The sequence below is a fragment of the Bos grunniens genome, chromosome 14 (genome assembly GCF_055505025.1).
Source record: "Bos grunniens cultivar Pamir isolate PY7600 chromosome 14, Bosgru_T2T1.0, whole genome shotgun sequence".
Lineage (NCBI taxonomy): Eukaryota > Metazoa > Chordata > Mammalia > Artiodactyla > Bovidae > Bos > Bos grunniens.
The window spans coordinates 51,512,985-51,529,691 of NC_141178.1; the positions used below are offsets into that span (position 1 = coordinate 51,512,985).

General features: G+C 37.7%; 1 protein-coding gene across 3 annotated transcripts in view; it reads left to right on the forward strand.

Annotated features, from left to right (window-relative positions):
• Positions 1-437: 437 nt before the first annotated feature.
• Positions 438-16,707, forward strand: part of MYBL1 (MYB proto-oncogene like 1) — a 37,426-nt gene continuing 21,156 nt past the window's right edge. For all 3 annotated transcript variants that reach the window (XM_086336753.1, XM_086336754.1, XM_086336755.1), the window contains exons 1-5: positions 438-1,124; positions 10,215-10,320; positions 10,647-10,718; positions 12,147-12,239; positions 15,212-15,432. In XM_086336753.1, coding sequence (XP_086192879.1) covers positions 1,105-1,124; positions 10,215-10,320; positions 10,647-10,718; positions 12,147-12,239; positions 15,212-15,432 — 512 coding nt within the window. In that variant the 5' untranslated portion in view covers positions 438-1,104. The remainder of the gene's footprint in view (positions 1,125-10,214; positions 10,321-10,646; positions 10,719-12,146; positions 12,240-15,211; positions 15,433-16,707) is intronic.

Below are 16,707 nucleotides of genomic sequence, written 5' to 3' on the forward strand. Positions count from 1 at the left end.
CAGACCCGGATTATTTCCCTTTCCCGTTCCATGTGTCCAACTAAGAACTTTTTCACCTGTCACACTCCTGCTCCTTCCCGCTACAGAGTCTTCACTAGATCAGTAGTTACAACGTCTGGCAAAAAAAAAAAAAAAAGCTCGCATTTTTGCTTAAACAGTCACGGCCGCGCAAATTTTATGGTTAGGTTTATCTCAAATCCAAAGACTGAGCTTCCTAACTAGTGATGAGGGATGCCCCCGAGAACTGAGGAGCTTTGGCCGAGAGAAGGTTGCGGTGAACGGTACTGCTCAACATCCAGAGACACCGTCCGCGATCCCGGAGAAGCTTGGATTCTGGCTGCCGCTTCCGGACACGCCTCTCGGAGAGCCTGGAACTCACTTTCCCAGCGGGCCCCAGCGCGGCCCTTGGCGCCCCGCCCCTTCGGGTGCGGCGCTCGGCGCGGTCCGGGTCCTGTCACAGCAAGACCTTTGAGCCTTGCCCACGGCCACACCCCCTGGCTCCCAGCTCCTTCCCGGACTCCCGCGAGTTCCAGTCCCGGCTTCCAGCTCCCCAGCCCCGCCCTCAGTCGCGCGCGCTCTCCCCGCCCCGCCCTTGTCCCCCCGCGTGCGGCCACCACAGCCAATGAGGTTCGGGGCCGCGTGCGCAGATTCAAACGGCGGCTCTTGAGGGAGGCTGGGCGCGAGATTCGGCGGTGCGGACAAAACCCTGCAGGGAGACTACGAGTCCTGCAGAGCTGCCCGCTGCGGGGACAGGGCGGGGGTCGGCGCCCGCGGCAGAGCCGCGCTGGGACCGAGGCGAGGAGGCTAAGAGGCGGCGGGAGGGGCCAGGGGAGGGCAGGAGCGCGCCTGCTGACATGTTGGGGGCATCTCTGACCGGGCAGGGCCGGGGCTAAGAAGCAGAGCTGCGGGCCGGGGGCGGGTCGCGGTCCGCCCCTCCGTCCCTCCGTCCTGCCCTGCCGGGGACCTGCGTTCCGCACTCGGTCGGCCTCGGAGCGGGAGCGAGGGAAGCGGCGGGGGAGGGTCGGGGAGAAGGAGCATTCGCCCGAGGCTGGAGGAGGCTGACCCGCGTCCCCGCCCAGCCCGCGCCTATGCGGTACTTGAAGGATGGCGAAGAGGTCGCGCAGGTGGGTGACATCCCTTTCGCCCAGGCCTGTGGGCACAGCCTCGGCTCAGATTCCCTTTCCTTTCCCTCTGAGTCCCCCCCCCACCCCCCCACCCCACCCCCCTGCGCCTACCTGGGCCCTCCGAGGCCGGGGCAGAAGTTTTCCTTCCCGCTGCGCTACAGCCGCCTCGGCCCGCTGGCCAGAGCACAGCCGTGACGTGTGGAGAGTTGGGGACCAGGGCATTTCGGACTCAGAAAGTGAGTTACAGATGCCCAGGCGGCTCCTTGGAGTCGATTCTCCCCCAGCATATGTCCAGCTCCCCACTGTCCCACAGCCACTTCTTGGGATTTGTTGGCAGGTAAGTCGGTGCGCTTTCAGGGAATACGCTCCGCACCGGAAGGTGGTGGTGTCCTACCCGGACGGCCTGAAAATGCTGTTCTAGGGCCTCTTACTCTCTGGATTCCTGAGCCAGTTACAAACGGGCTCTGTGATATACCTGGGTTGGGGACCCCTCTGCTACCTTGAAAGGTGTGGAAGTCCTCTGAGATATAGCTGAGGAGAGAGTACTTTTTTGATGTCTACTGTGATTACCATACCCATGGTCGCAGTTTCCTTCTACTGGGAAGATGTCACACTGTTAACACCAGTAACTTGATCTTAAAATAAAACAATGTGTTTGATTCACTTAATATTTTGTGTGTCCGTTGGACTCTGACTGTACTTGAGGGTTGCATAGAGGTAGGGCATTTCTTTGGTGGTGGTGGTTTTGGAAAACTTGCTAGGATGAATTTATGCATTTCGGTTTTATTTAAAGGTCACTGTAGTAGCTACTCGTAGACTTAGTGTGTAGGAATCACTCATATGACAAAAAACACTAGGGTGTCTTTTAGTTGTCAGTATTATTCAGTAAATATGAAAAGTTGTTTGACAGCGTTTCCAAACAGTTTTATCTGGATCCACAACTTCAAAGTCTCAACTAGAAGTGTTTTTCCCAAGTTGAAATTTAGTAGTAACTTCATTCATTGCAGATGTCTGTTAAAAATTGTCAACAGTCACACCATAGTATTTGTTGCTCTATTCATTTATTAAGGATCTGCTGTCTGTAAGGTATTTTTGCAGAAATCAGCATAGAATGTAATTAAGTCCCTATTAGATTATTATTTTGTACCAACTACAGAAGAGATCAAACTTTTGAAGTGGAACAAACACACACACTTCTCTTGTAGAGGATTTTCAACTTAGACACTGTTGATACTTGGGATCAGATAATTCTTTGTATTGGGAAGGCAGTGGTGGGGGCAGTGGGGAGTGCTGTCCTGTGCTTTGTAGAATGTCTAGCAGCATCCCTGGCCTCTGTCCCATGGATGTCAGTAACACCTCATTTCCCCAGGTGTGACAATCAAAAAATGTCTTCAGACATTACCACCGAATGTCTGTTGAAGGGCAAAATCACCCAGGTGAGAATTACTGCTCTAGAACATTAAGGACCTGACTGACTTCTCAGTCTTCAGAAAAGATAGATATTAAAAGCTCCTGTAACTATAATTACTGAAGTATTGATTTAGGCCTTTTCTTTTGTATTTTTAAACATACCTTCTTTAAGCAAGGTGACAAACGAATATTGTCAACTCAGTAACAGGAGTTTGTATACAGTGTGCGGCATTATCTGCTTGTCTGTATTGATGTTAATCTTATTTGAAACAGTTTCTTGGCTAATGCTATCATCAGCAGTTAGTTATGGTTAGACATGGATGCTTGAATGTCAGAACCCTGCCTTCTTCAGTTAGTTTTTTGTCCATAATTTGTGTATGCTTCATAATAATAGGCTAAGAAGCAAGCGATTTCATGATTAATTTGCTGGTGTACGTTATTTTGTTTTATTGACAATATTGTGAGCTTTGAGATCTAAATATTAATTGTACTACTGACTTTTATTCCTGTCAGCTGTATAAATTAATTGAAATGTATTACAGAATGATTGAAAGAGTCATAAGTCTGGAGTAATTAAATGTAGTGAAGCTACACTCCCTATGTGAATATACGGGTAGATGTGAGAAACTATCATTTCTGAATGGTGTATTTCTTAGGGCCTTTATCCTTGAATGTGTTTTGTTCTATGAATTCTATTTCTTGTATATGTAAATATGACTTATTTGCCCTAGAAAAAATAAAATGTGAAATGTTTTGAAGGATAAATAATCTTTATTCAGCATAGTCTCATGCCTTTACCTATGAATCTAATTTATAGTTGAATGAGAAAGGACATGAGTCAGTCACTTTGAAGTCTCCACTATACAACCATTGAACTGTTTGATTGAAAACTATACTTTGCTGTATAAAAGTTTTGCATAAGACTACAGGCATAAATCCTGTAATAACCTTTCCTGTATGATCTGAAAAAAAAAAGTAAAAAACTGTTACCTCCCGGAGAAACAGCTGAAGGATATTAGCTCTTTTAATCATTGTTTAAGATAGCTGTAGTATCTCTGGTCTGGATTGACATAGAGGAAAAAGTTTATTTAGTGTTGTGACTTTAAATAGTTTTAGGTCCCTTTGGGGGTTATAATGACATAATTTACAGGCAGTACTAAAATTGGTATATATGTTATCAATGTGTACGTGATTTTTAACCATACTTATGTATTAAGTAAGTAATTTAAGATTTTAAAAGCCAGTTCCACTCTTAAAAATTAGCTTAAAGAAATGTCATTTAGAAGCTAGAAGATGTATTTAAGTAGTAACAGATTCAGGTTTTTACCCTTGAGATGACTGGCAACTACAGTAAACTGGAAAGACAAAAGCCAACTCTCTTGAATTAGAAGATATTTTTCCATGGGGTATGCGTGTGCGTAGGAAGCAATTTTACTGTGTTGCTTCTAGTGAGATGGGTGTCATGGGTGAAAGAATACTGGAATATGAGAACTGATATGTTTAATCAACTTTGTAATTAGCGATAATATTTGGAGAAAGCAAGTAAACTCTATATCCCAGTTTTTTGTCTCAATATAAGAGGTTTGGATTTTGTGGTCTATAAGTCTTTTAATATATTTCCTATTTTGAACTCTTTGTAATCATCTTTCTTCATTTAAAAATATACACATGCTAGTGGAATAAAATAGAAATGTTCTCGCATTGTTTTTGTTTATGGATCGCTAGGTAGAACTCCCTTCAGTATATATTTCATTATTGCTATTCATGGTCAGATGAAGTCCAATTTGTCTTACTATAATAATGCTAGGTTGCAGTCTAGATTTGAAATTAAGATATTCATGTATGCAGTACATCATGTTAACCACTGGGTGGCCTGATTTCACTTTACTAAATCAAGCTGGTAAATTTTCAGGCCTTGAATTTGATTGAACTTAAAAAAATGCAAATACACAGTTATCCTGTCAAGACAGTATAATAAAGATGTATTTTTTGATTATGATAAAAATACTTAGGCTTGATGCAGTTTAATTTAAAATTAAACTGTCAAGTTGAAGTGGTTTTGCTAGAAAAAATTTTATAGAACTACTGATAATTCTCTTAATTTCAAATCTGTAGTTTCTATTCAAATAAAATAAATTTTGAACAATTTCAAATTCTTCCTTTGGCACACCTCATTTTAATCTTTTCAGGTAGAATAATTGATGTCCTTTTTTTATTTTTTATTTTTATTTTTTATTGATGTCCTTTAAAATTGAACTTCTCTTGAATGTTTTATCTTGATGTTGCCAAGTGTGAATAGTTTGTGTATTATTTCACAGGGAAAGTTATGAGTATCACATCCTATTAGCTTAACCCCAGTGTAGAATTACTTTTAAACAATTTTCCTGGTCTAATGAGTCATAATATTTTTGTGTGTGTGCGTGTGTGCTTCCTTTTGCTGTTTCATAACTACCCTAATCGCTTTGTTCATAATCTACAAAAGTTTTTGAACATAGTACTTAGGTTACATATTAGACAGTTACAGAATAAATATTTTCTTTGACTTAAAAAATAAAACTGGCAGAATGATTCTGGAAACCAATTCCTGGAGAGAGATTCAGAGACCAAATTCCTCTTCTATTTATGCCTTGTGACTGGAGAAATAATTTCACCTATTTTTACTGTCTTCTAGATTAGTCACTCTAGGCTTAGAAATGGTTTATCTATTTATAGATAGATAGTAGAAAGTTGACTTTATTTAGCTATTAGATATTGCTAACATTGATTGCTACAATACAGAAATACTAAAAAATGAAATAAAAATCAGAGAAATAAAGCAAATGAAATATGATTTGTTTTGGTGGTGTCTAATGTTTTGAAGGTGTCTAACCATTATTAAGGGTTCCCTGATAGCTCAGTTGGTAAAGAATCTGCCTGCAATGAACCCGGGTTCGATCCCTGGGTTGGGGAGATACCCTGGAGAAGGGAAAGGCTACCACCCACTCCAGTATTCTGGCCTGGAGAATTCCAGGAACTGTATAGTCCACGGGGTCTCAGAGTCAGACACGACTGAGCAACTTTCACTTCAGTTCACTTCAACCATTATTAAGCAGTGAAACTTTTTCACTGTTAAGTGGTAAAAGTAGAACATTGGTGATGTTATTTGTGGGGTTTTATCCCTTCCCAGTTTTCTTTGCAAAGCGTAGACATCCTTAGGCATCTTTATGTTGTTCAGTTCAGTTCAGTTCACTCAGTCATGTCTGACTCTTTGCGATCCCATGAACCGTAGCACGCCAGACCTCCCTATCCATCACCAACTCCCAGAGTCCACCCAAACCCATGTCCATCGAGTTGGTGATGCCATCCAACCATCTCATCCTCTGTCGTCCCCTTCTCCTGCCGTCAATCTTTCCCAACATCAGGGTCTTTTCCAATGAGTCAACTCTTCGCATGCGGTGGCCAAAGTATTGGAGTTTCAGCTTCAACATCAGTCCTTCCAATGAACACCCAGGACTGATCTCCTTTAAGATGGGACTGGTAGGATCTCCTTGCACTCCAAGGGACTCTTGAGAGTCTTCTCCAACACCACAGTTCAAAAGCATCAATTCTTCAGCGCTCAGCTTTCTTTATAGTCCAACTTTCACATCCATACATGACCACTGGAAAAACCATAGCCTTGACTAGACAGACCTTTGTTGACAAAGTAATGTCTCTGCTTTTTAATATGCTGTCTAGGTTGGCCATAACTTTCCTTCCAAGGAGTAACTAGTGATAATTTCCTAGGATCTTTTCTGTCACGCTTACTTGAAAGTTTTATCATCCTTTTAACAATTATATAAATAATACAGAAATAACTTAATGCTTGCACCAAGAAGTAGTTAGGTAGATAGATTCTAGGAAAGCCCCAGTGGTAGAGAGATGGATTCTAAGAATTCTGCTTTAATCCTCTCTCACACTCAACCACTCAAAAAACCCAGCTTCCTGAACATGATGGCCATGCTTTTGCAAAACAGATAATGAAACCTCTTGTAGAAATAGAAATTTCTCACAAATCAAGTATGTGGTTAAAAAATAAGGCAGATTTTTAAAGTTAAAATGAACACGTTTTCAGGAAGATCATTCCTTGGAAACTAGTCTTTTGACCAAAACAACATTTTTGGACGCATATCTTTAAAATGTTTTGTTAAGAACCTTACAGTGAATTTTGTACAGATTAATGTAGGTATTTTTGTGAATAATCAAAGTTTATATGAATGAGTCCCCAAATTTAAAGTTATTTTCAAATAACCTAATTTTTAAACCATAATTTTAAAATATGCTGTTGGGGAAGCTGTTGGGGTCTGAGAAAAGGGAATAAAAGAGGGAACCTGTAAAAACCATAACTGAGGGCTGTTTGGGAAGGCTGGAAGTGTTAATGTTGCGGGGGACAGTTGTAGGAAAGGTTAGGCTGTATTGGTAGATACCTCAAAGAACACTTTCTGTACTGAATATTTTCTTTACATTTGTTTCAGCAGGTTTATGCTTCTTAAAATTCTACCACTTGGCGGTGCATTTGGATTTTGAAAGTTCTTTTTATGGGAGTATTTTTCACCTCCTCCTAGAGGTATTTTGTTTAACAAAAAAGGTTGTTTTTTTTTTTTTCTCTCATATCAATTTGAGATCACCTGTATTGAGGGAGGTGGAAGTTTTGATTGGGTTGGGAAAGAGTGAGGTAATTTTGGAATACAGAATAGTTGGAGGAGGTGAAAGCGTAAGCAATCATTCAGTAATTTTACAATTATTTGAATGGTCAAGTCTCGGACTTGGTACAGAGAGGTGAACGTATTAGACGTGGTCTTTGCACTCCTGAGTTGTTTGGATGGGAAGCATAGATGCCATGAGTGCATATAGTGGACAGTAAGCTTCGGTATGGTGTTTTATCAGGTTTAATAGCCGCCTTAGAAATTTATGAAGTCATTGCATCCTGAACCATCTCCAACTTAACAATTTAATCATCATTAATCAGGTGATATTTCCGATAGCTGAAGATGGCTGCAAATAACAGGTATTTCTTTAATTAAGCCTGTGCTTTTATTTTTAGCATAGTTTATCAAAATAATCATATATGGAAATGTAGGACTGGCAGATTATTAAATAGGCATTGGCTTTAGGGGAGAAAGGATTGAAATACTGACGTGCATTGAACTAGAGAAGCAGTTAGGTGTCATAGCTAGTTGGGGGATTTTGGTATCTTGTTTGGTCAGATAATTTTTGGTCAGATGTAATTGACAAATCAAGGAAATTAGAAGTTCCTGCAAAGGCTCTGTAAACAGTATATATTAAATCTAGGCCTTCATTTTCCACAATGTCTGTTACTCAGAAAGGTTAAATAAATATTAGCTCATGTTATTTTCAGATGTTCATATCTTGGTTCAGTCCACTGACTACTCAGAATTCTCTAATTCAGTTTATCATTAAGACCTGCTCTCTTTTCTAGAGTTTTGTGCTCTCGTGGCTTTAACTTTTGTCTGTGTGCTAGTGATTGCCAAAACTAAGTATCCCCTAGACCTAGAGATGAGCAGAAGATCCACATGCCCAGTTATCTTCAAGATCTGCTCTGCCAAATAGGAGAGCCACTGGTCACATGTGGCTGTTGAGCTCTTGATGTACTACTAGTCTGAATTGCTGTGTACTTTTTATTTTATTACATCTAAAAAATTTTATTTTTGTTTTTCTGGTTACCTGTGTCTGAAGCTAGGAATTCACTTTGTTGCTCCCGGGCTGTTTGTATCAGCTTCATCTTCTTGTTATTTTTCTCTTTGGCCTCTGGCTCTCTTTTCTCCTGGACAATGCATGCCAGATTTCAAAGACTTAAGAAGAAAAGAATGTAAAACATTTTGTGATTATGTTGATTACATGTTGAATTGATCACTTAAAAATAGATTGGGTTAAGTATTATTTCTTATTAAAATTAATTTCACCTGTTTTTTTAAACTGTGGTTGCTAATAAATTACTTAGGTGGCTTGCATTATGTTTCTACTGGACAATGCTTTGTAGATACATGTAGTATCCACCTGTGTATTTCTCAAGTACCTTGAAATCAGTTCAAACTACTTACTCTCCTCATTCCCTTTTCCTTCCCAAAGTTCTTTTTCTCCTTCTACTCCTTATCTCAGCAGATAGTTCTGTGTTTCCAAAGCCAGAAATTTGGAGTTGTCCTTGAATCTTCTTCCCATGTCTCATATTGATCAGTTGAACAAAATCCTTTTGTTTATACTTTTTTCTCAGTTTTATGTGTCTTTCTGTTGCTACTATCATGACCTTAGTTGGTTTATTCTTTTATGGTTTCTCGGTTTTTGTCCATTTAGATCTCTTCTACTCAAGGATATAAAAAATAATTCTACCCTAAAAGGTAGAACTAATAGGGCTAATAGGGCTTCCCTGGTAGCTCCAACAGTAAAGATTCTGCCTGCAATGCAGGAGACCCGGGTTCAATCCCTGGATCTGGAAGATCCCCTGGAAAAGGAAATGGCAACCCACTCCAATATTCTTGCCTGGAGAATTCATGGACAAAGGGGCCTACCAGGCTACAATCCATTGGGTTGCAAAGAGTTGGACAGGACTGAGCAGTTAACACTTTCACTTTCACCGTAATAGGTACTGTTATGTTTTCATTTTTAAAAGTGTAGAATATTTGCTTCATCTGAATTCTTTTATTTTAAAGTAGGACTTTAGGTTTGTTTTTAAAATAACTACCCACTGTCTTACCTTTGTTGAAAAGTCCATCTTTATCACACTGGTTGATATTATAATTGATGAAATTCCCATGTGAGGTTTTTTTCTGAATATTCTGTTCCATTGATCTGAGGAGTATTTATTGTTTCTCTGCAGTATTTTCTGGTATTTGGTAGTGCTAATTCTCTTTCTCTCTCTCTTTTTAGAGCTTTTCTGGGTATTACTGCTTGTTTGTTTTTCTATATGAACTATAGAATCAGCTTGTCTGTGTTCCTCTGAAAATCTATTGGTATTTTTATTCATTTAATTTAAGTTTATGAATTAATTTACAGAGAATGGACTTCTGTAATATTGTTTTCATGCCCAAGAATGTGGTCTGATTGTTTTTTCATTTGTTCTGTGTCTCCTGATAGTGTTTTGTAGTTTACTATATCTTGATCTTGTATATTCAAATTATTTCTACATATTTTAACTTTTTTGCTGTTGGTGTTGTAAATGGCTCATATCTTACATTATGTCTTTTAACTGACTGTGTTTTGTATTTTACCATTATCATTGCCAGGCCCTAATAATTTCTTATTTGGATTCTTGTGAAAGATCACTAATTGATCTTCCTCCATCTCTCCACATTCCTGCCAGTGATTTTTTTCTGAAACACAAGATATTTGTCTTTTGCTCCTTTACTTAAATTCCTTTAACTCTGTAGGTTAAAGATCAGATTAAGAATAAAGGCCAAACTCCTTAGCATGACGTAAAGGTTATCACTTGGCCCTTGCTGACATATCTAGCTTCATTCCTCTGGTATCAGTAAGCACTATAGCTCCTGTCCATTTTGTGACTGTTAATATTTTTATACTTGAATAATCTCATTGGACATATGTCTGCTAGTCTGAGTGGCTTATTTAGTTGTATCTATGTGTTCAGATTTAGTGATTGAAGTCACATATTTAAATAAAAATCTTGATTTCAAATTGTGTTGTTTTCAGTGAGGATGAGGATGATGACCTTCAGTATGCTGATCATGATTATGAAGTACCACAACAAAAAGGGTTGAAGAAACTCTGGAACAGAGTAAAATGGACAAGAGACGAGGTGATTATGTGTAATATGGTTTACTAATTCCATACTTGTATTTCTTGATTAATAAGATATGTATTAAAGATACTTAAAAACACAACATGAGAAAAGTTATCCCTCAGCTAACTTGCACATTTTTCTTCTTCAACCATACATAAAGAGTGGGTTGATGTTGAGACTGACAGAATTAGTTTAGTAAACGGGAGAACATGTGTGATAATGGCTTCAGTGTTTCTAAAAATGGCCACCAGATATAACGTGAAAGAATTGGACAGTGTATTTAGGAATAGGGGAATAGGGTGAGGGAAAGCTTTTTCATTTTCATAAACCTGTCTTAATAGGATGACAAGTTAAAGAAGTTGGTTGAACAACATGGAACTGATGATTGGACTCTAATTGCTAGTCATCTTCAAGTAAGTGAAACACTCTCTCATACTGCTAACACTAATGATTTAGGCCAAGGGGTTACATTTGCTGTTTTTCAGAAATGTGTCTATGTTATTTTAGATTTAGGTTCCTGTCCTAAAAACAACTGTTTTGTTCTGCTCTTCCTACAGTTGGAAACTTAGAAAGTCTGTTTTTTTTTTTTTTTAGTAATTAGTTTATCTGGGGACCTAAAAAGATGGCTGACCTAAAGCAAAAATGATACCAACTTTGGATAGGGCTTTATAAATATTTGCTAATCAATGTTAAAACATTTTGAGAGAAGTTAAATCTATTGAAATACTTTTGGTAACTAATAAAACCAGAAGAAGCTATGTTGCTGTGAGAATTAGAAGTAACGTATAGGATGTTTGGCACAGTGCCTTACATTTAGCACATGTTCAATAAATAGAATCTAAATTAGAAAAGCTGCGTACATTAGCTTTATCAGTTTAACTTCAGTGGTATAACAGCAAATAGAGTCAACAGAGAAATGCTACAAGGACGTACAAGAACAACCTGATTATTTTGAGAAAATGATAACCTTAAAGTGAATCAGCATTGATGTACCGAAGCTATACATGAAGACGCTCAGTATGAATAAAAACAAGTCCACTAGGCATCAGGAGAGACCTGTGGTTAAATACAGTATTTGTATTTATGTCCTTCAAAATTATCTGTAATCCTGTATATGAACTAATATCTTTAGAAACTAAATCACTAAAAGAAAAGTTGTGTTATTAGTATTATCCTTGTAATACACCGGACTTACTAGGTCATGAATTGACTAAAAATAAGGCTACACTTATTAATAATTTTTAAAGTTTGATATGTTTCTACATAAGGCTTTACCGTGGTAAATTTCATTTTCCTTTTGAACTTCAGTGCTTAAATATTTAACTGATATATAATGTATATCAATCTGGATATATTTAGTTTTTTCTTGATAACTTGGAGTTATCATTTATAAACATCCTTTAAATGCCATGCAGTAGTCTAGTAGTGCCTTTTGGGTTTTTTTTTTTAATTGTGTAGAGTTAGGTACTGCTATACTCTATGAATCCAGGCTGCTATGCTGTTTGAGTTTGTACGTCTACATTGTTTAGTTGTCTGTTTACTCCCTTTTATTCATCAGCACATTTCTTTATGTTAATATCTGTGTTGTTTTGCTTTTTTGCTGTGTTATCAGGCAGGGTATAGAGATAAATAATTTTAATTTCAAATATATAATTTTTATTTATACTCTAAGCAATGCTGACAACTTTAATTAAAAATGAATTGGGATAATAGGCATATAAAATAAATACTGCAGTTTTAGAGAATGCTATTGAATATATTATTCCTGGAAACTTTCTTCTTAAGGTTGTGAAAGTTTGGAAGACAGTTGTTCATTAACAAAATCATCTAAATTCTTTCAGAATCGTTCTGATTTTCAATGCCAACATCGGTGGCAGAAAGTTTTAAATCCAGAATTGATAAAGGGTCCCTGGACTAAAGAAGAAGATCAGAGGGTAACGTTCATATTCTTTATTTTCACTGTGTAGGTGGACTTGCTTTTTTTCCTTACTAATACATTGGTTTTGGGTCACATAAATACATGTTTTAATCACCTGGATTTGTTCTCTGGGGACTGCTTGCACTAACATTGAAAATTGAGTATTTTGAGATGTAGTTTTTTCAGAATTGAGTCGAACCAACTGTAATATAATATAGCTTTTGCTGTCTGCAAGTTTGGTTTGTAGAATAAAAAATACTGTCAGCTTAGTCACCTTTTTAGAGCTTAGGTTAGCGACATTTAGGGCATAGTTTCTTACTGAAAATTCAGTTAGCATTTTAAAAACAATTTAATTTTATTCTTATTTTATCTGAAAACTTGAGGTATAAGGAAGTTATTCTTTAACTTTCCCTCTTAACCTAAAATGGGCTCCCATATAAGACAGATATCTTATCATCGTGTTCCCAGAGAGCTAGAGGATTCAAAACCAAGGTAATTCTTTGTGTTATGAAAGTATGAGAAGAATGGGAGAGTTACTGTCCTCTTCTGAGAATTACCCTTTAGTTCATGCTCTTTATGGCATCATGTTATTAATGTAGTTGGAAAATTAGAGCATTTTTACTGCCACTCAAAAAAAAAAAATTCACTAGGCTCAGAACTGATCTGATTTACTTGGTAGCCAATGGTAGGTTTTAAAATGTGTGATTTATATCCTTTCAGTTTGAGAAAGAAAGTAATGAATAGACAGTAACTATAAATCCTTCCTGCTTCCAAAATGATTTATTTGGCTTTCAGCTAAGCATTAAAAAAAATGTAAGAGTAGAAAATCTTTAAGTCTCAACATTTTACTGTTATTTCATATTAATTTTGTATGAAACAATTTAATTTACAGGTCTCTTTAATACCTTGTATTTAGATAAGTTTGGGATCAATTTTTGAACTTGGCAAATGCTGAAGGAATATTTTTAGCAAAATTTTTTTTTTTTAATTATACTTGTGGTTTGGATTTAATGCATTTAAAATAGCATTCTTGAGTTATGTTTTAAGATTCTATCAAGGTAGTGCTTTTTAAAAATTGAGGTATGTGGGACTTCCCTGGCGATCCAGTGGTTGAGACTCCACACTCCCAATGCATGGGACACTGATTTGATCCCTGGTTGGGTAGCTAAGATCCTACATGCTATAGGGGGTGGCCTAAAACAATAGATAAAATAAAAATTGGGATATAATTATATATTAGTTCCTGGAGAAGGAAATGGCAACCCATTCCAGTATTCTTGCCTGGAAAATCCCACAGTTGGAGGAGCCTAGCAGGCTACAGTCCATGTGGTCGCAAAGAGTGGGACATGACTCAGTGACTTCACTTTCACTTATATATTAGTTTCAGATGTACAACATAATATATATGACATGACAGTCAGTTCAGTCACTCAGTTGTGTCCAACTCTTTGAGACCCCTTGGACTGCAGCACACCAGGCTTCCCTGTCCATCACCAACTCCGGAGCCTACTCAAACTCATGTCCATCGTGGCAGTGATGCCATCCAACCATCTCATCCTCTTTTGTTCCTTTCTCTTCCCGCCTTCAGTCTTTCCCAGCATCAGGGTCTTTTTCAGTGAGTTGGTTCTTTGCATCAGGTGGCCAAAGTATTGGAGTTTCAGCTTCAGTCCTTCCAATGAATATTCAGGGTTGATTTCCTTTAGGATGGACTGGTTGGATCTCCTTACAGTCCAAGGGACTCTCAAGAGTCTTCTCCAACACCACACAGTTCAAAGCATCAATTCTTTGGTGCTCAGCTTTATAGCCCAACTCTCACATCCGTGCATGACTACTGGAAAAACCATAGCTTTGACTAGACAGACCTTTATTGCTAAAGTAATGTCTTTGATTTTTAATATGCTGTCTAGGTTGGTTATAGCTTTTCTTCCAAGGAGCAAGCGTCTTTTAATTTCATCACTGCAGTCACAATCTGCAGTGATTTTGGAGACCCCAAAGATAAAGTCTGTCACTGTTTCCATTGTTTCCCCATCTGTTTGCCATGAAGTGATGGGTCTAGATACTATGATCTTAGTTTTCTGAAAGTTGAGTTTTAAGCCAGTTTCTTCACTCTCCTCTTTCACTTTCATCAAGAGGCTCTTTAGTTCCTCTTCACTTTCTGCCATAAGAGTGGTATCATCTGCTTGTCTGAGGTTACTGATATTTCTCCCAGCAATCTTGATTCCATCTTGTGCTTCAACCAGCCCAGCATTTCATATGATGTACTCTGAATATAAGTTAAATAAGCAGGGTGACAGTATACAACCTTGACCTACTCCTTTCCCCATTTGGAACCAGTCTGTTGTTCCATCTCCAGTTCTAACTGTTGTTTCTTGACCTGCATACAGATTTCTCAGGAGGCAGGTCAGGTGGTCTGATATTCCCATCTCTTTAAGAATTTCCCACAGTTCGTTGTGATCCACACAGTCAAAGGCTTTGGCGTAGTCAATAAAGCAAAAGTAGATGTTTTTCTGGAATTCGCTTGCTTTTTCGATGATCCAGTAGATGTTGGCAGTTTGATCTCTGGTTCCTCTGCCTTTTCTAAATCCAGCTTGAACATCTGAAAGTTCACAGTTCATGTACTATTAAAGCCTGGCTTGGAGAATTTTGAACATTACTTTGTTGTGAGATGAGTGCAATTGTGCAGTAGTTTGAACATTCTTTGGTATTGTCTTTCTTTGGGATTGGAATGATAACTGACCTTTTCCTGTCCTATGGCCACTGCTGAGTTTTCTAGACCACTGCAAATCTCATTAATATCTATCCCTGTACATAGTTATTCATATTTTTTCTTGTGGTAAGAACTTTTCAGATCTACTCTCTTAGCAGCTTTCAATATGCAATACAGTATTACTAACTATAGCTACTGTACTGTATAGTACAGTATATCCGCATGACTTATTTATTTTTTAAAAAATCATACTTTTTAAACTTTCTTTTTCTTTTTCTTAGGTTATTGAATTAGTTCAGAAATATGGGCCAAAAAGATGGTCTTTAATTGCAAAACATTTAAAAGGAAGAATAGGCAAGCAGTGTAGAGAAAGATGGCATAATCATCTGAATCCTGAGGTAAAGAAGTCATCCTGGACAGAAGAGGAGGACAGGATTATCTATGAAGCACATAAGCGGTTGGGAAATCGTTGGGCAGAAATTGCCAAACTACTTCCTGGAAGGTACTTATACAAATGAATATATATTTTCCTGTACTTTAAACTTGATCTTTATTATGGTTACTATTAAATATATTTATAGGTACCCCATGACTTTTATTTATAATTAAAATTTAGACTGCAGAATACAAGCAAACCTTTGTGATATTTGTAGTGTATTTTGTGGGAAGGAATATAATTACTTTTTTAACAAAATATTTTATAGGAGTAATTTGTGCAACAAAATGATAGACCTTTAGATTATGTAAACATTTAATGCACTCCCCCAAATTATGGTTACATATCAGTGCCAATCAAGCAGTCTTTTTACAAACTAAGCTGTAATGGAATCTAAGTTGAAGAGATTTCTTTCATATTGGATTCTTTGCATAAGACCAGAGAATAACAAATACACTGGCTGAAATAAATTGCTCTGAAAGTGCATTAGAGAAAATTCAGTTCTTAAACAGTGCTTTAGATCCTGAGTAGTATATATATATCCATGTGGCTAAAATATGGAGTTTCCATCAGGAGCAGTGATGGGCTACATATACACTATACATTGCATTGGTTCAGATGCTTCCTAGCCATTTGTAGTACAGTAGACCAGCAATTTTGGGAAAATCCATTACTCAGAAGGTGTGCACTTGTTTTTTATTGTTGTAGTCTCTGTGTAGTACATAGTAGTTAATTAAATGCATTTACATGTATCCTTTTTTTTACAGAAATAAAATACTTTTATTGTTGAATAAACATTAACTCAGAATGTGATGCCCATCATAGGCAATCTGATAAGAGACTGAAAAAAAAAAGATAAATCTCACCTTCACCCACATAACCAAGCAGATATGATCCATTTCATGTAGGTTCTCAAGATAATATTTAGTCCTAAGTCAGAAGACTTGATAGCACCATTTTATTTCATGTAGTTCATCCTATATTTACCTAGCAATTGGAGTGCCCATCTGTTGTCAATTATTGGCTTTATGTAAAGGAAAAACAGACTTCTCGTATCTTTTTGTTAGAAGGTAGTTTTACAACTTGGAATCAGGTCAGCTAAAGTTGAGCTCCTTTCCTGATGGAACTTGGAGATAGAGCACTATATTCTATATATTCTTAATTAATCTTCATATACTTGTGAAATAATGTAGAGCAATATATTGCAGAGCAATATTTGTCTTAGAGAAATTAGTGTTAAGTTTTTTTATCTAAGTTACTGAAGCTGGTTGAGGAACTTCTCATGTTTTCAGTCTTTGATACATATTTACTATCCATAGAACGGTAGCTTAATGCTTAGCA